The following is an 18,623-nucleotide window of genomic DNA, read 5'->3' on the forward strand; positions in this document are numbered from 1 at the left end:
AGATTTAATACACACTCAAGTCTGAAATCTAACCAATATATAAAATCTGAAAAATGACAAAAATGCAAAATACATGTATAAAATAAAATCCTCAATTTTCTCTAACTGCAGAGTCAGTCTGTGTCAAAGGCAATGCATACAACACAAGAATTGAAAAGAGAATAAAATTTGATGTTCTCCTACAAGAGTATTAAGTGGTATATTTAGGTTGTTTTGAGAAGTTAGGATGTCAAAGCTGTTTTCTAACCCGTTCATTAATTGGTCTCTCAGATAAACTATAATTCTGAGAGACCAAAAGTTTCCAAACTGGTGAAAGAAACTATCGTGTCATTAGATTGGCGAAGAATCAAACAAATGACCAATACAATAACCAAGTGCCACAGCTCAACTACATTACCAGTAAATCTGCAAATAGACAGCTTTCAACTAACATACCAAAAAGAAAGAAATCACTCATGTAACAAGCACACCACAAGAGTAGGATGCAAAAGAAAGTGAGAATCATGAAAAAACCATTGTTCATATATTTTAGAAACAGCTACAATATTTTACAGTTGCTAAATTCAGCAAGAACCTCTAATAAAAAATACGACAATGGGCTGTTCAACAACATTATGGTTCCAACTCAAATGTTAAACCCAATTGAAATCTTTAATATAATTGCGAGGATGCTGTTCTGTCGGTATGTACATATAGCAAGTTCGCCTCAGCTCTAGCATGAATATTTGACCAGTGGTGGAAGGTGGCAACGTAGCAGTGAGCTGTCTCAAATATTTTGATAGGAATAGAAGCTGCGATCTATAGTGGAAGCCATGATTTCAAAGTTCCAACAAAAATCTGTGCTTCAATTAGCTGAGGGTTGGCAGAACAATCTCACAAGGACAACTTATCTTGTGTTACCTGTAAGTGTTAGAAAAGAGAATTTCATTACTCTAGAATTTGAAGAACGTATCCGAATAATGATACTACTCAATAAAAAATGACCAATACTACCAATACTCCTAACAAGAAAACATCCATGAATTTCTCATGAAACATCTGGCATTGCATAAGGCAAGAAACTTTTTAAATTTGGAGCAAAAATCAGTGTTTTCTTTTCTTTGTTTATGTTTATCTTTTTCTTCTATTTCTTTCCTAAAAGCCAAGGATGTTACTTTTTTTTTCCTAGAAACAGGTATCATATCCGTCACAGATAAATCCACAGAAACCATAGTTCCCATGAATAAAAACATTTATCTTTGGCAGTAAAAGACCATATAAAATATAAGTCCTTTCCAACATGTTTGGTCTCTAAAATCCATAGGAATTCCTGATTTAAAATAATTATCGAAACTATATGGAAGAACGGACCACTTCTTTGGCATTGCTGCACTAAGCCAATTCTGGCTAGGTCTCACCCAAATTGCCATTTTGAGTATTATCCGATGGAACTCCATTGCAAGGTCCACTGCAACTACTAGGTGGTGCCATCCGCTGAGAACCATAAGGGAATAAATTCATCGCCTACAAGATAATCAACACAACAATCAGGAAGTTTTCTCCAAAAAAGAAAAAAAACCCTAGCTAACAGAAGATGACAACCAGAACCTGAGGAGCCATTTGCATGGGATGGAAGCCAACATAACGTGCAAACGGTTCAGTAAAATTGGCATTTTGCATCTGATTTTGAAAATTAATCGGATTTAGGACTGGGGAGGGGCATAGTTGTGGCCGGTTCGGCACAGGAGCTGAGGCAATAGATCCATCGACTAGTGGGACTCTTGGTAACTGTACATGACCATGAATTGAAGGCACCTGACCCATTCCCATGCACATGTGTGAAATATAATGCTGGACGCCTGGATACATCATTGGTGCCATGCCATTCCTCATCCACATTATCTATGACATGAAAAAAAAATATCGTGACACAACTGGTCATAAAATGTCCTGAATCTGACTACAAATGTGGTTATGAACTTAGCATTTCTTGGACCTGAACTTGTAATTGAAGTGATTTTAGGTACTCGATCGCCTCATCCAGCATCGATGATTTGTCTGACTGAACAGTTAGAACTATATTAGTAGTCAAATAATATTAAAAAATGTATCTTCTTGGCTGTTGAGAGCAAGATAAGAAGAAATATAGAATTGGTGGCAAATGGGAGATTGTATTCATCTGGACTTATTAGCTTACTTTCACACTATCAGTTGCCAACATGCCATTGATATACAAAAATGCTTTAGATATTGAAGTATTTTGTGTGTGTGCGTGTGTGTGTGTGTGGTGGGTGTGGGGGATGATGCATTCAAATATTTCAACATGACTAACCCGTACGATGTTTCTTATTTTCCAAGGAGAAAAGAGGAAGGGATACCTTATTACAGTGAGGTATAAGCTCTTGCAGTGCCTTCATCTTTTCGTTGATTCTATCCCTCCTCCTCTGCATTAGCAAATAGCAAAGGTAAGAATATGGTTTACAATTTGCAATACTAGAAATGACATGCCTATTCCTCAGAACCTACCCTCTCTGAGAGATTGTGGACCTCAGCAGCACGGCTTCTGCGAGCAGATGCAGGTCTCTTAGCTGCCTTTTTTGTCTCAACTGATTCATATTCAGCCTCCTGCATGGATATGAGTATTGTCTCAAGATAAAAACCCAAAACATTCATAATTAGACCCCTCTTTTGGTGATGCAGAATATCAGTAAGTCACTGTTTATGAGTGGAAGGCATGGTTTAGAATTTCGGCTGGAATTTCGGATTTCGGCCAGGGCCGAAACCGAAAGTACATGTATTTGGTGTCAGCCCAGATTTCGGCTGACATTTCAAAATTTCGGAACATGGCCGAATTTTTTTTATATTACCCAATTTCGGCCGAAATTTCAGTTTCGGCCACTGCCGAAACCGACATAGAAACCGAAATTTTAAACCATGGTTGAAGGTTCTATTTATCTTTCAGATGTTCGTGACCGGATCGTGTATCCTGCAATGTGCTACATGTTTCTTAATGATTAAGGAAATTATATGAAGATAGAAAAGAAGTTGCAAACCTCGCTCTGGCAATCAGATCCATCAGCATCTCTGTCCTTCCTTTTGTGGCTCTTGATCCTTGGCGTTTGTTTATGCATTCTTCTAATACTACTTCCAGATCCACCAGAAGATGAAGTGACAGTAGGCTCGAGTGTGTCCGTCTGGCTTCTCTCATTCGAGAATAACATATTATGAATGTCTTTCTTGACCATTCCGCCAAACATATCGGTAGCACCAACACCATTAGTAGAAACATGACTTAAATCAACCTCATTCTGAACTTTATTGCTACCACAATGGCTCAACCCTCTCGTCAGCATTGAGGATTCCCCGGATTCTCCTTGGATTAGATTACCTGATCCTTTTTCTTCAACTGTTTCATTTGATGAACCCAAACCAGCCTTGATTGGTCTTGTTAAATGAGAAAAATTCTTAATTCTGCCAAAAGCCAAACTAGGAGCTTGTGGAACTGAACCAGCAACTTGCAATTTTGGAGGAGGCATAGCATTTTCTGCAATAAGAATAATATTGTGCTATATAAGAACAGGGTCTGATATTTTCTGATATTTTACCACTCTGACCATAGTTTTGAATTTCGGTAGAGATCCGAAATTTCAGCCGGCCGACACTGAAAGTACATTGAATCAGAATTTTAAATGATTTCCCTGAAATTTCGGCAGAAATTGGGTAATATAAAAAAAATTCGGCCATGTTCCGAAATTTCGTTTTTCACCCATATTTACAAAATTTCTACTGAAATGTTAAAGATTTCAGCCGAAATTTTATACATTTCGGTGCAAATTTTTAAGAAAATATAAATTTTGTCAAAATTTTACTGAGACCAAACGAAACCAAACCCAAAACCAACATTTAAAACCTTGCTCATGTCAAAGCCATTGGCTTCAAATATTGCATTTGTCTCACCTTCAGGAGTGACCACCTTGTTCAGCTTATCAGCACCAATTGAATCGACAGTCGAGATATCAAAGAAGAAGTCTGAGCAAAACTCCTTTCCTAGCGTATCTTCAAGTGGGTACTGGAGCCATGACACCGTCTCGTCTTCTTGAATCAAATTGCTTGAATTTCCAAAAGACCCATCCCCTTTAGATGGTTGTTCTGGCTTATTTAGCTGCTTTAGTTGATTAGAAGTGAGTACTGGTTTTCGATGCGTTTGATTATTCAAAACAACATGCCCGTTTTGCCATAAGAGCTCTACGAGATCTTGGTCGTGTCTGTAAGATCAAGATCAATGAAATCATGAAACAATTAACCAAGTCCAAGCAAATATAAGTCCCTCTTTTCTTTTTGAACAAATATAGAGAGAAAAATGAACCTAAAAATAAGAAAAGCTTGAGAGAGAGAGAGAGAGAGAGAGAGAGAGAGAGAGAGAGAGAGAGAGAGAGAGAGAGAGAGAGAGAGAGACTAACCCCATGGATTTCCTCTGATTTGAAAAAGGAAGGAGATCAGGAAATGGTCTGGACTCATCCTCTATATTCCAATTGGAGACGCAGTGATTCATTTTTCGATGAAGAACTTTAATTTATGGGGAAAAAAATGAAAAAGAAAAGTGAATTCAAGTTTAAATCAGCAACAGCTCCAAAAATATTCTACAAAATCACTAACAAGAAAAAGCCCCAAACCCCCATTAACGAATACAGTAAAAGATCAGAGCACCATAACGTACATAATAAAAGGGAAAGATTTAGATGGAAGCAGCACCAATTTTTAGACCATTTTGAAACAGGAAACTGTTATTCTCTCCAAATAAAAAATCATAGACAACACACACACACAGAGAGAGAGAGAGAGAGAGAGAGAGAGAGAGAGAGAGAGGAATAAGAATCCCAAAGCTTCAGATTATTCTATAAAAAATGCCAGATAAAAAGAAAAGAAATGGAAAGCATCAGTTCCAACATTCCTAACAACAGGAATAAAATTCATAAAGCAAGAAGAACAGTAAAAAAAAAAGAAATTCTAAAAGATAAATAGAATATCAATAGATCCAAAAGCTTAATATCCAAGACACCCATCAGAAAAGGAAAACTACATTGACAAAAGTTTAGCAACCAAAGTAGTATGATTTTCAAATAACTCACTAAATCCCCACAATCCCACCTCCAAAAAAAAAACCCACTTCAGGAAAATGAACAGAAGGTAGAAGCCTTGCCAGTGAAAAAGCAAAATTTCCAAATAGACCATCTAAATCAGAACACCAGAAAGACAAAGATACACAGACACCCATACACACAAAAAACCAAAGAGAAAAAGGAGAAGTAGACTTTTTTCCTGGAAAAAAAAAAAGCAGAATTTCCAATTAAAAAAAGAAACCCAAAAAAAAAAAAAACAGAAGAAAGAACTCAACCCCAGAAGAATGATTCAAAATAAAACCAAGAAAACTCCCAATGAGAAATCAAAGAAGGAATAGAAAAACACAATTCACCTGAAAAAGATAAACCCAAAAACAACAACAGAAGAAAGAACTCAACCCCAGAAGAATCATTCAAAATAAAACCAAAAAAAAAAACCCAATGAGAAATGAAAGAAGGAATAGAAAAACACAATTCACCTGAAAAAGATAAACCCACACAGAAATTCCTAATTTTCTACTTGAAAAGAAGCCCAATTTTTCACTTGAAAAAAAAAACCCAGTTGGAAAATTCAATAAATGAAAGAAAAAAAAAAAAAACTAGAAGCACCTAAACAATTATAATTTCCAATCAGAAACAAAAACACAAAGCTTAAGGTCGAAAAGAAAAGAAACCCACCTGATTAGAAGCCTTTTCTGCTTAGATTCGAGAAAGAAAATAAGAAAAAGAAACATGCAGAGATTTTATTTGTAACAGCCAAAGAGCTTTGCTAGTTTGCTATTTGACTCTGAGGATTTAACTATGGTTAGAATTGGAGGCCGACAACATATCATCCTCTATCATTGCATTAATATTATACAACTATGCTTCTCTCTCTCTCTCTCTCTCTCTCTCTCTCTCTCTCTCGTATTGGATTCGGAATGGGAAGAGAGGAGGGAGCATTGAAGATCTGAGGGCAGATACAGAGAATCTAAATCCGATACCCAGCCTCTCCAATTTGTCGGCAAATATAGGGTGTATTATCCTTTGTGGGGAAATATAATTTTTCATGGAGATTACTAGTTTACTGCATTCTCTTCTTGGGTGTCGTTTTCCTACAAGTTGGACAAAGTCCTGTGTGGGGTTGATGTGGAAATCAAGTTGGGGGCATCCAAGTGAAGTTAGGGAAAATGTGAAGGTGTTTGGTTGTAAGGAAATATGTAGGAAAAGTAAAGGATGGTGCTTTTTGGATGAAAAAGGATGTCCGGGAAAAATTGGTAAGATGATGATCAAATAGTGGAGTCCCAAATAGTCAGATTAGGAAAAACAAAGACAAAATACTCAAAATAGAATGAGATATAAAGAGGGAGAGAGAGAGCGAGAGAGAGATGGCAAGCCAATTAATGCTTTTTCTTATGACTTTTATTTCATCGAGCAAGTCGCTACCAAGAGATAAAGTCCCGAGAATACAATGTGTTATTATCAAGGGTTGTACCCGAAGTTCAATAACAACCTGTATGCCTGTACTTGGAGAAAAACAGTGAATGATAAAAGAGGAGTGTCGACATCAAAAAAAAAAAAAATTCCTATAAAAAAATTGAGAGTAAAAACGCTATTCGCAAAAGATAATTAGTTGAGAAAATGGCAAATCCAATCCAACCATGAATAAATAAATGGAAAAGTAAACAAGATGAACACAAGCCACATGATAAACACCAAGATTTTTACAAGATTCGGCCAATGTCAATGGGCGAGAACCTGATCTTCAGTATGAGAAACCAAGATTAGAATGGATTACAATGGATTAACACAAACCCGAGAACCCGCAAAGCGCAACCCTTTTCCTTGCTTCCCAACCAAGACCATAAAATGAGAAAGAACCGATAAAAAACCAATGGATACTCTCTCTCTCTCTCTCAACACTATGTGGCCTAGGTGTAGGTATGATAACCTAGGAGGCGGGTGAATTGGGTATCAAAAAAATATACTTTTGTAATGATTAACTAACAAATTATATCCAAGAGCCAAAATGATTGATCACTAGGAAGATAAAAATCAAGATGCAAATAAGATGAGAAAGATATAGGAAAGAGTGTGGTGAGATTTTTATAGTAGTGGTCCAAACCTACCTACATATACTCGTCGAATATCCCATTCGAGGCTAAGCGACACTAGATTCTTTCGTATCTTTGGGACATAAGCTGTACCAACTAAAGTACGAACCACTCCGTCGACCATCTTGATCTTCTTTGTTCCATTCCCGTGAAGTCACAAGTAAACCCATCACCCAATTACATTGTAGGATGATTTCTAGTTTCAATTGTATGTTTGTGGTTGACTATGATTAATTAAATCCACCCATGTGATAGACCTTGCCTTAGATGGTTCAATGCCAAATCATTACCAATGCGTGATCTAACTATCCAATCAAGATCCACAAAAATATAATAGAAATCTAGATTCAATGACCCAATAGCCATGGAAAACAAAGTGAAAGGGGATCATTTTTAGGGTATAGCCAATCCAACATAGGCCCTAACCATGTGAGTAACTCATACCAATCAATATAGATCCCGTGGGCATGATAAAATAGCTACATGGTAATACAATGCATCCCGGAGATCTAACCAGATCTCATGAGATCATTATGACTATACTACTGGATCTAGCAAAATTTAAAAATCTCTCCAATCAGATGATTTTATCCGTTGGATTGGTGGCCTGGAAGACGATGTTACAAAAAAAAAAAAAGTGAATGATCCATCCATAGTGGGCCCACTAACTTTGCAAATCCGATTGATTGTCTGGTGTGTGGCCATACAGTCCAGTTTTTTTTTTCTTCCAAAATGTAGTGTACGACCCATTCCATAGGATGATCCAAACCGTTCATTTGTTGCACCACAATGTAAATTGGTTATGCCCTAAAAATCATTTCCATAGGATTATCCTAACCCTCCGATCTATACAGGTCCGTCTATAGATCAGAGGGTTAGGATCATCTTATGGAAATGTTATTTGGGGCACAACCTATTAATGTTGTGGCCCAACAATTGGACGGTTTGGATCATCCTATGGAGTGGGCCGTATGGTATTTTTGAATATATAATGAACTATAAGGCCCCACGCTATATATAAAAGGGAAATGATATCATCACAACCATGTCTTAATAATTGCACAGACCTATACCTTGTCTTTTCTTTTTTTTAAATTGGCTTGTGAGATCTGTTTTGGGAACTGTAATAACCATTTGAGAGTTCTTTAAATACAAAAAGACAAGATGTATTAGTGAAAATATCAAAACATGGTTGTGCTGATATCATTCCCTGTAAAAGGGTGCGTATTGCGCACGCCTTTGCTTTTGGTTGTTTTTATAAGTTGAAAGTTTGAGACGAATAGGGAAAAAGGAGCTCGACCATGGCGAGTTCCGACGCCGAGAAGACGATGATAAAAGCTGATAAATTGTAAGATTTTCTCTCTCGATCTCTCTCTGCAACTCTTTTTTTTTTCTTCTTCTTCTTCTTCTATGCTGAATTGACTAATGGAAAAATATCGTGCTTTTATAACTTATTTTTTCTTAATTTCACGTTGAATATTCTCAGATAATCATCTGATCCGATATTTTCTTTGGGAGATCGATGAAATTACAGATAAATTGATAATTTTCCTGATGTATGTTATCTTTTCATTCGTTAAATGTCAAATAAATAGAATGTTTTTTTTATGTCTGTGATGAATGTGGATATCTAAACCTAACTTAAACCCTAGATTTTAAGTTTTACATTTCGAGGTCATAATCAAAACCCGATCTAAGCAAATTTTACCAAAAAGGTAAAATAAGGAGATTCAGGATATTTGCATTCAAGTAATTTTTTCCAAAAAAATGAAAAATAATTAGAACCGATTTAAGTGAAAGTATTAAGAATCGAAGAAATTTAATGGGTACATTTGTGCGATGATGATGTTAAGATTTTACAGTTATTGAGCCTTGTTGTTCTAGGATTGGTAAAGGAGATAAGCGATTACGAGAATAGGAATTGCTCAGCTAATTAATTATAGTCCGATTCATATTCAAGAAGCAATCATGGTACAATCCACAATACTTTCTTAAGATGAATGTCTAGTTGGAAAATGCTCGCTAGAGATCAATCAGAATCTACATTGTTTTTTTCGTAACCAGTAATGAAATTTTTTATTAAAGTCAGCACCATACTGAATGTACAAGGTATAATTGGGAAACAGTGGCACTAAAATACTCCCATCCCCCAGTTGAAGCGTAATGAGATGTCAATTTGCTGGCAAATTGAACTCATGGCTGTCTATGATCTCAATACATGATCTTTAGCAAGCATATTTTCCAACTCGCCCCTTGCCTAGAAATGGGACTTGAAACTCCTTGCAAGTGTTAAACACTTAAACCACCTGGTGTAGTGGTGCTTCAACCATGTTAATCAGGAATATATAATCAAAATTCAATGATAAATACATAAATAGAAAATAATCCAAAAAAAGGATCAAATAAATAGATTAAAATATAACTATCAATATTTTCTAGATTATGAAGACAAGGTATAGTACCTATGTTTTTGCTGACACTCTGAACACCACCATTACATCTTTTTCTCATCTCAACACACACACACACTTGGGAAAATGGTAGGTAGAGACTAGAGAGGGTAATGTCTTGGGGCTCTGTCCCCGAACAAATCAAACAAAGTTCTTATCACTTCCTTGTGGAATATATCTTCCAATACATCATGCTCCCTAGTAATATTAAAATTTGTGCCATCCAACATAGTTTTGTGCCACTGTTTTCTGAAAAAAGATCCTTCAATGCCTGTGTACTGGATGCCCAGGTCTGAAACTCACCCGTGATTTATAACACTAAGAACGGCAGCATAAAGCATTAAGATGTAACCATGCCATGTCATTATTATGTAATAGACTAATAGGCAATTAGTTTATTCTTTGCACGTTCAAATCGCATCTATAAGGCATCATTACAGATGAGTTATATTCTTTGCATATAACCATAACCATATACTTATGGTTATATGCAATGCGGATTCAATTTTCTGCACAGGCCAGAAGACAAAAAAATCAAGAGAAGGGCGAAAGCCTGAAAGGTTTTGTAAAACTCAGCGTATATAGTCTCACTTACGGAGAGAAGAATTTTCTTCTTTTAGATTGGGTGAAACCTCTATATTTTCTACTGGTTTCATGTTGACGTTTGGGTCTTTTTCATTTCAGAACAAAACTCAGTCTTACTAGGTGGAGTGCTGATTGGAAGAGTGCCACTATCCTGTATGAGAAGGCAGGTTGGTAATTTTTATAACTAGATGATATTTTAAATCTAGAGGCGTCTTTTAATTGGTGCTCTAGTATGCTTTGTTGGATCTTATTCATAATTACTTCTACTTTTGTTGAAGCTCTTGCATTCAGGCTTGCCAAAGACAATGAAAAAGCAATGTTGGCATTTGAGAAGGCCTCAAAGGGGCAGGAGATGCTTTCATCGTATTCTCTGTTGCTTTGATTTATGTGGTTTTATATTTGATATATGTATTCGCCTGTTTTTTTTTTTTTTTTTTTTTTTTTAATTTGTTTAAAGTTACCCTTTACAATTTTCAGACCTTGGGATGCTGCTAAGCATATGGAGTCGGCTGCAGCTCTAGCAAAGGAACTTGGTAAATGGAGTGAAGTTGCTGACCTTTACAGAAGAGCATCCGAGTTGTACACTGAGTGTGGAAGATCACAGCCTGCAGCGGACGCTCTTGGAAAGGGTGCTCGGTGTGTATCTGGCTTCTTACATTCCTCTGCTCTTAGCTTTAACAGTTGAATGTCTTCAGAAAATTGTTAATCGACATTTTATTATTTACTATAGTGCCCTTGAAGATGCCAATCCTGATGAAGCCGTTCGTATGTACGGTGATGCTTGTGTTGTTCTAGAAGAGGATGGGAAGGACCAAATGGCATTTGATTTATATCGTGCTGCCACCAGTGTCTATGTTAAACTTGAGAGGTAAGGGAACCAATTTATGACTCGGTCTAACTTATATGGTATAGAAGTTATTGTTGGAGATCTGGTTTCTTTAATGTCATCAGCATGGATAGCTACACTATTTTACATGGAGCAACCCCCGGAATTTGTTGCTCACGGGATGTGTATGGTATGGTTTTTTTTTTTTTTTTTGAATGGTGGAAGAGTATGGTATATAAAGTGCAAAAAGCCAGTTATGAGCTTAAACAATCTCGTAGAACTTGGTTTGACAACTTCAGCAGAGTAGTTGTATCCCTTGGATTCTGTGGAAGTCATGCTGATCATTCTGTTTTTGTTCAGCACAGAACATCAGGTATAATTACATTGTCTATGTTGATGATATTATTATTTATGGCAATGACATAGTTGGGATAGATGAAGTGAAAATGAAGCTCAAACAACACTTTTAGACAAAAGATCTTGGATCCCTACACTATTTTCTAGGCATAGAGATTGCCAGGAAAAAGGATGGCGTAAGTCTATTCTGAAGGAAGTATGTGACATATCTTCTCACCATAACCAAACCTGCAGAGACACCTATGGATCCAATTGTAAAAATATTATGTGATGAAGGTGTTCAATTTGCAGATCCAAAGATATAGACATCTATTTGGGAAATTAATCTGCCTCACTGTTACTCATCCTGATATCACTTTTGTCGTGGGTGTGGTGAGTCAATTTATGCATTCTCCTACTTAATTCCATTGGGAAGATTTATGCAGAATTCTTCAGTATCTGAAGAATGCTCTAGGGAAAGACCTTATATACAAAAGAATGATGACCTTGATATTGTCATTTACTCAGACAAAAGAATGATGACCTTGGTATTGTCATACTGCATGCGAATTGATGTGGGTAGAAACTCTTTAGTATGAGTGAATTTTGAGTTGTATCTGATAAACCTATGGTGATGTTTTGTAACAATGAAGCAGCAATCCAGTCTTCCATGAGAGCACATCAAGGTTGAATGTCACTTTGTTCGTGATGCAGTCACGATTAGTAAGATATGTCCGTCATTTGTGAAGTCTAAGGATCAGTTGGATGATGTCTTTACCAAAGCCCTTGCTAGGAATCCTTTTCATCTTACATGTTCCAAGCTGGGCATGTGTGATATATATGCTCTAGCTTGAGGGGGTGTCAAAGTATAATGTATATTTTGTTGTATTAAGTACCCAAGGTACCTTTGTCTTTTTCCTTTAATAATAATCATATTTATGGTAGTCGGCCTAATTAGGTTGACTAACGGTCATCCTCCCCCACCCCCCACCCCAAAAAAAAAACGGCGTTGCTCTCTCTCTCTCTCTCTCTCTCTCTCGTGTTCTTTGCATTGCCTCATTTTCAGGAGGAATGTAGGAACATGAATATTGTGGTTCAATCCGTTTCTCCTGTAAGAATATTGGTAGTTCTCCCAACATTGTCAGAATAAAAGTGCATGGGGCACTCAACACTCAACAGGCTTAGAGCTGTACAACAGAAAAGGCCGAGTTCACTAGGTTTTAGTGTAGTGATCTCCACATCTTCCATTTCAGGTCTTTCACCAGCTACCAACCGATAATGTGCAAAGGAATCTCTTCCATCTGCAGAGCTTTTGCAATATGTTGAGAAATATCAAATATAAAAAGGCATCACTATAAACTACTGTTGATTCGGAATCTGTAATTCCATTAGAAGATGCTTGATAATTAATTTCTATTTAAATCAGTTGACGATTTGTTTTTCTGGTGTGGTTCTTACAGGTATACTGATGCCGCAACTTTTCTATTGAGGTGGGGCTTGGCCGCTGATCAGTGCAAAGCTGTTAACAGTCAATGCAAGGTGCTCAAATTATCATTCTAATTTTCTCCTCCACATAATCCTCGCCTGCGACCATTGTTTTAAATTTCAGCCGAAATCCGAAAATTTTGGATTTTGGCCGAAATTTGGTCATTTTGACTGAAATTCAAAATGACCGAAATTTGGGAAAAAAAAAATCGGTTTCTGTAGGGTCCGAAACCGAAATTTAAATCCATGCCTGTGACCGTATCTGTTAATTAGACGGTTGGAAATGGTTGGTAATTTGGTGTCTCCCAGAAACCTTATTTCTGTCATTTAAAATGTTGAAATTTCTTACCCAAGATATGCCTACTTATTTGATTGGTATTGATTAATGATTAGCATTCAGTTTTTTTATTTCACATAGCAATTTAGTTGTTATTTTTCATCTCAAAATTTTATTATGTTTCTGAAAACAATAACTGTACGGGTGAAGTTGCACAAGTAAATGTTACAGTCATAGTAGCTCCCCTTGCAAAAGCCAGAAAATATGATTGATACATTCAAGTGACTTGTATATCATGCCCAATAACATTAATATTTCATGATTGTCAGGTCATGTGTAGGTGCACCTGTGTCTTTGAATTTTTTATTCGATTTCACAAACTTTTAAATTTTTGGTAGATCTGATGAATCCTTGGAGCTATTGAAGATGAAAACTTGTGAATCTAAACAAACTGTTAATCTACATGCTCACAATTAGCCTACTTTTTGAAATTCCTGATAAGTGTCAGTGGTCCACCATGCTTATAAATATTACTGACATATTGGGCATTAAGAGAATTGGGACAGTATGTTTTCTGAGAAAATTTTGGTGAGATTTTTTTTTCATTAGGATGTGTTCTTACATGGATTCAGTAAATTCCCTGTGAATCCAACACAAGATAAATGGGATTTTCCTTTTATTTTCAAGAGTCTGTTAGAATATGCACCTGTGAATCACCAAGTGAGGATCTTTTCTATTGTATATTCAATTACTTTGGATGATTTAACTGCAATTTTTTCAGTTGAAAATAGTATAAATGTGATTCTTCTCTTTCTAATCCAATATTGAAAACTATGGAGGTGCCCTGCTATGTTTTTTTTTTTTTTTTTTTTGACTATCATTATTTTGGATGCAGGCATATCTGAGTGCAATTATAGTGTACCTTTATGCACATGATTTTCAGCAAGCACAGAAGTGCTACAATGATTGTTCTCAGTGAGTTTTATACTTTCCATAGTATCAGTAAAATTGCTTAACTTGGACTTCCAGTATTGGTAATTTTTTGTTTGTTTTGAGAACTTTTCATGTCATTGTTATCTTTTAAAGTAATGCTAGCAACATTCCAACAAGCATGCATTTTTTTTGCCCATGATACAATGTACATATTGCATGTGTGAGGTGATTGGGGCCCCCAATATGTATAGGTGAGACTAGTTCCATTCTCAACTTAGAAACCATGCACTCGATCAAGGCCTGGAAAAATCATCAGTCAAAATTTATTCAGGCCCCTTTTAGATTGAGGGGTTAGGATCATCCATTTGGTGTGGTATTGTTCTTGACCCGCTATATTGTGGTGGCCCACGAGATGAACGGTCCTGATCAACAGGCACATGCCATATGTGCGGTGGTCCATGAGCAATAAAAGAGAATTTTGCTTGTTTATCATGAATATGATGTACATTTAATCCGATATTTGTCTGAATCAATTCTAATGCCCCTGTTTTTTATGTAAAAAAAACGTCAAGCGTAATTTACTTTCTCAATTTGCAGGATTGAAGCTTTTCTTAGTAGTGACCAGAACCGCTGTGCTAGTAAACTGCTGTCAGCATATTCAGAAAAGGATATTGAAGAAATCAAACGGGTTGCTCAGTCGAGCACCATTTCAAATCTCGATCATATGGTAAACTCGCTTATTTGTTTACTTATTAATAACACTTCAAGGTCTGGGTTAGAAAGGTATGACATATGCACATAGCACCAGCAAATGGGGCAGTATGATGGGTTACATTAGGGGCACGTTTTCATGATAAATTGGGTGTCTCCAAGTGGAGATGAGAATGGAGTCGGCTAAAAATCCGGAAACAAAATCCTGGAACTAGTGTCTCGGGCGAGGAGAAGTTGCTAAAAGTCAGGAAACCAAAAACTCTACTCAAAACCAGATCAACCTTTTCCAGTTTTTTAGCAACTTCTCCACTAGCTCCGGGATTTTGATTCCAGATTTTTAGCCGACTTCACGCTCATTTCCACTTGGAGACGCCCAATTTATCATGAAAAATCATTCCTGGCAGCCAAATGTGCCCTAGTTATGCTCTTCATTGTGGAAAGCTTCCTACTTAACCATGAACTATTCTTGGCAACATGTAGGCCATTTGCCTGCTCCTCATTGGCATTGCCACTAAGTAGGGGGTACAAAGTACTTCAATATTTATCAAATAGTCTTGAAAACCAAAGGAAATTCTTCTTTCTTATACTCTCAAGTGTATCAAATATCAAACATGCAAATACTTTATTTATTAAACAGTGAATAAGTATGCAAAAAAGTAAAATGGGTTTACAAAAAAAGGCACATTAACCAACTTCTACGTGGGTCTTGCTCATGACATATATATATATATATATATATATATATATATATATATATATATATATATATATATATATATATATATATATATATATATAAAGGGCAGCCCAGTGCATGAGGCTCCCGCCATTGCGGGGTCTGGGGAGGGCTAAGGCCCCCATTGCGCCAAGGCTCGCCCTCTATATAGATCTGATTATATAATAATTAAAAATAGCATATGTTAAATATTGCGGTAAAATCAAATAAAGAAGAAAAAATAAACAAAAGCACGCATAACTTGATAGATCTAGCAATATTACGAAAATACAATGAATTAAGAAACAAAAAAAAGCATGCATAACTTGATAGATCTAGCAATATTACAAAAAATAGTGAAAACAATGAAGCGTGCATAAATAAGTAATTAACACCCAAATATAAGTAATTAACACCCAAATATCTTTAATTCTCTTTGCAAACATGCACATCAAATGAATCATGCATGATTTTGATGTATTACATTTAATATGTGGAAATAAGGATTATTTCTTGTATGGGAATTAGATTGTATTCTGAGGGTATTTACGTCTTTTCCATGTCACGTAGATTTTGTCGTTAATATACAAGAATAGCCCATAGAGGGAACTATTCCATTCACTTCATTTCTTTTCTCTCATTGTCTCCCCTCTCTTCCTCTACTATATCCTCCACCAAGTCCAACTTGGTATTAGAACAAAGGATTTTTTATACATTGGAATAGTATTTGCATAGTCGTCGAGTTACAGTGTCGGGAAATCCTTAGCAATTGGAAAGTGGAAATGCATGAAAAAAGAGGGAAAAGGGAAGTAGCCCTGAGGTGGACACCTCCTCCCCCTAGTTTGGTAAAATTAAATTTTGATAGCAGCTCCGGGCATGGCGGGCATAGGTGGGCTTTTCAGGGACTCAACTAGGTGGTAACTACTTTCTTATTCAGGACCAGTAGGTGTGTATGTGTGATGCAAATGAGATAGAAGCAAGGGTGTTGCTATGGGGCGTGAAGTGATTTGTGTCCAATGGATGGCAATTCAACCAATATTATACCATGGGCCAATCAGTCAGACGACCGAAAGTTCATCACTTCATCATAGAAGGCGCCTGGCGAATGAGGAGGCAGACAGGTTGGCTAAGGATGGAGCAGACAGGTTGGCTAAGGCTTGATGTCAGTAATCTACTTTTGGGACTATTTTCTCACGGGCTTTTTTAGAGGCTGGTCTGTCTTAATTGTCTTTGTGGCTTTGAATCAAAGACCGTTGCTCTTGATTCTCAGCATTTCTGACCCATCTGTTTGGTCAGCTTGAAACATTCGGTATTTGGCCCATTTGTTATGACACATGAATGGCTTCTTCTGTCTATTGTTAAAAGTTGAATTTCAGGGTTAGTTTACTGAAGCCAGAGTTTCCCGCACACTGTAAAGGGGCCATGATCTTTCTCACATTTATGATTGACTTCTATGTTGCTGCAGAGCTTAGTCATTTGGGCTGCTTTATATCTGTTTTTTCCTGACAATTTGTACCATGATCTGGGTTATCAAACCCAATTTTTTATGTGGGATTTGCTAGCGTCCATCGCAAATGGCATTTCGCAGATGAGCAGCATGTGAGAGCAGCCACACAGGCTCACATTTCAGCAGATTTTGTCTTCATTCACGAGGTGGCTGCTCTCACATGCAACAGCCCACCCTCGAAATGCCTTTTTCCGATGGACGCTGGCAAATCCCTTTTTATGTATGTTGCTCCCTTTTGTGCAAAACTAATCTTTGCTAGTGCTGAATTTTACTCATGCAATGGATGCAGATCATTAGGCTTGCAAGGAAACTGCCTACAGGTGATTTGGATTCACTTGGCTTGGAAGTGGGCCAGGATGCAGAGCCTCTAGACGAAGATGACCTCACTTAGCCTCTCCTTCAACACCTATCCCCTAAACAAAACTGCAGTGGGCAGAATAACAGCGAGACAATGCGAAGATCTTTTATTGGATAATTACAATTTCCTAACATTTTTTGTTCCGGGTTTGTACTGCATGAAAAAAAAAAACCGTAAGATATGTAAATTTAATATTTTTTTAAGGTTTGTTATTTGGAAATTGCTTAACTTGTGAGTAAAAATGAAATTCAGTTTGTAAATGATTCAAGATGTTCAAATAGTTGTGGGGAATGATTTTTTTCTTCAGAGAACTGTTGAATTACAACTTTTCGGCTTTTCAACAGGAAACCCAATGACTGATTTTGTTTCTGATGGCAACGAGCAGAGAGCTTCGCAATCTCTCTTCAGTCTCCACCCAAGTCCACCTTCAGACTCCTCCTGGGATGGGCACACTATTCTCCTGAGCTTTTAAACAGTTCAGAGCCAACTGTTGAGGGCCATGTTTTTCAGCAATTTGCTATTAAATTAGCAGCTATTTGTGCACCCTTCTTTTAACAAAATTGTCAAACAATGGACACGGTAATTTCAAGGCAAACTTGATCCAATCAGTCCCACTCGTCTGTATGTTGGTCTATATTGTTTGAATTCTTAGATTCTCTAGTTGCACCGTGCGAATAATCGTGTCTGGGTTTTATTAAATCCTTGGTCCTCTTCTTCTACTCCTCCCTCATCTTTATTTCTCTTTCATTAAATGCTAGCCCACTCTCACCATTTGTAAACTTGTGATAGCATGCCATCGAAGCAGTGAAGTTTAGCATGCTAAAATGAAGGGAGAATTCACCATCCTTATAAAACCAAATAAGAATTTATTAAAAGCAGAACAGAGTTTTCAAACATGCTAACAACCAATACAAGAATACAATTCACTCTCCCAGTACATAACAAATCTCCCAAAAACAATGAACATAGAACTAGACAACATGCCGAAAAAAAAAGGCAAGAGAAGCATAACCCAAAGCTCATAATCTCCCATACTATAGTCCACAGGTACTAGTAATAGACTCTACTAAAGACTACTAAGGATATCAAGAAGGAGGTTAGGTTGAAGGGGGTGGTGAAATAGAAGAGATTGTTGGGATTGTTGGTATTGTAGGGATGGTTGGGATAGAAGGCAACGGAGGCAATGTAAACTTAGGCAGTGTAGGATTAATGGTTGGGATTGCAGGCAATGGTGGCAATGTGGGGTTC

The 18,623-nt window shown here is 36.9% G+C and overlaps 2 protein-coding genes across 2 annotated transcripts; one reads left to right on the forward strand and one right to left on the reverse strand.

Moving 5' to 3' along the window:
• Positions 1-495: 495 nt before the first annotated feature.
• LOC143892505 (transcription factor PIF4-like) lies at positions 496-6,195 on the reverse strand. Its single transcript, XM_077397163.1, has 10 exons — positions 5,778-6,195; positions 4,440-4,545; positions 3,937-4,244; positions 3,033-3,523; positions 2,506-2,604; positions 2,358-2,423; positions 1,976-2,041; positions 1,588-1,881; positions 1,351-1,503; positions 496-900 (listed from the first exon to the last, which is right to left on the reverse strand). Exons 2-9 carry the CDS (start codon positions 4,529-4,531, stop codon positions 1,387-1,389), a joined length of 1,533 nt encoding a protein of 510 aa, XP_077253278.1. The 5' UTR covers positions 4,532-4,545; positions 5,778-6,195; the 3' UTR covers positions 496-900; positions 1,351-1,386.
• A 2,254-nt stretch (positions 6,196-8,449) lies between these two features.
• Positions 8,450-17,638, forward strand: GSNAP (gamma-soluble NSF attachment protein). Its single transcript, XM_077397164.1, has 9 exons — positions 8,450-8,540; positions 10,327-10,394; positions 10,506-10,590; positions 10,705-10,863; positions 10,958-11,095; positions 12,850-12,928; positions 14,047-14,126; positions 14,682-14,811; positions 17,307-17,638. The coding sequence occupies exons 1-9, from the start codon at positions 8,494-8,496 to the stop codon at positions 17,406-17,408; spliced, it is 888 nt and encodes a 295-aa protein (XP_077253279.1). The 5' UTR covers positions 8,450-8,493; the 3' UTR covers positions 17,409-17,638.
• The last annotated feature ends 985 nt before the right edge of the window (positions 17,639-18,623 follow it).

Source organism: Tasmannia lanceolata, unplaced genomic scaffold, assembly GCF_043159265.1.
Source record: "Tasmannia lanceolata isolate RefF3 unplaced genomic scaffold, GAP_Taslan_0.1 ptg000015l, whole genome shotgun sequence".
Classification (NCBI taxonomy): Eukaryota; Viridiplantae; Streptophyta; class Magnoliopsida; order Canellales; family Winteraceae; genus Tasmannia; species Tasmannia lanceolata.

Excerpts from the sequence above, each read along its gene's own strand:
- GSNAP (XM_077397164.1), top strand. The coding sequence starts at position 8,494 with ATGGCGAGTTCCGACGCCGAGAAGACGATGATAAAAGCTGATAAATT. Across the intron at positions 8,541-10,326 it reads ATGATAAAAGCTGATAAATT|AACAAAACTCAGTCTTACTA; the intron begins GTAAGATTTTCT and ends TTTTCATTTCAG. Across the intron at positions 10,395-10,505 it reads TATCCTGTATGAGAAGGCAG|CTCTTGCATTCAGGCTTGCC; the intron begins GTTGGTAATTTT and ends CTTTTGTTGAAG.
- LOC143892505 (XM_077397163.1), bottom strand. The coding sequence starts at position 4,531 with ATGAATCACTGCGTCTCCAATTGGAATATAGAGGATGAGTCCAGACCA. Across the intron at positions 4,245-4,439 it reads AATCAGAGGAAATCCATGGG|ACACGACCAAGATCTCGTAG; the intron begins GTTAGTCTCTCT and ends TTGATCTTACAG. Across the intron at positions 3,524-3,936 it reads CAAGGTGGTCACTCCTGAAG|AAAATGCTATGCCTCCTCCA; the intron begins GTGAGACAAATG and ends TTCTTATTGCAG.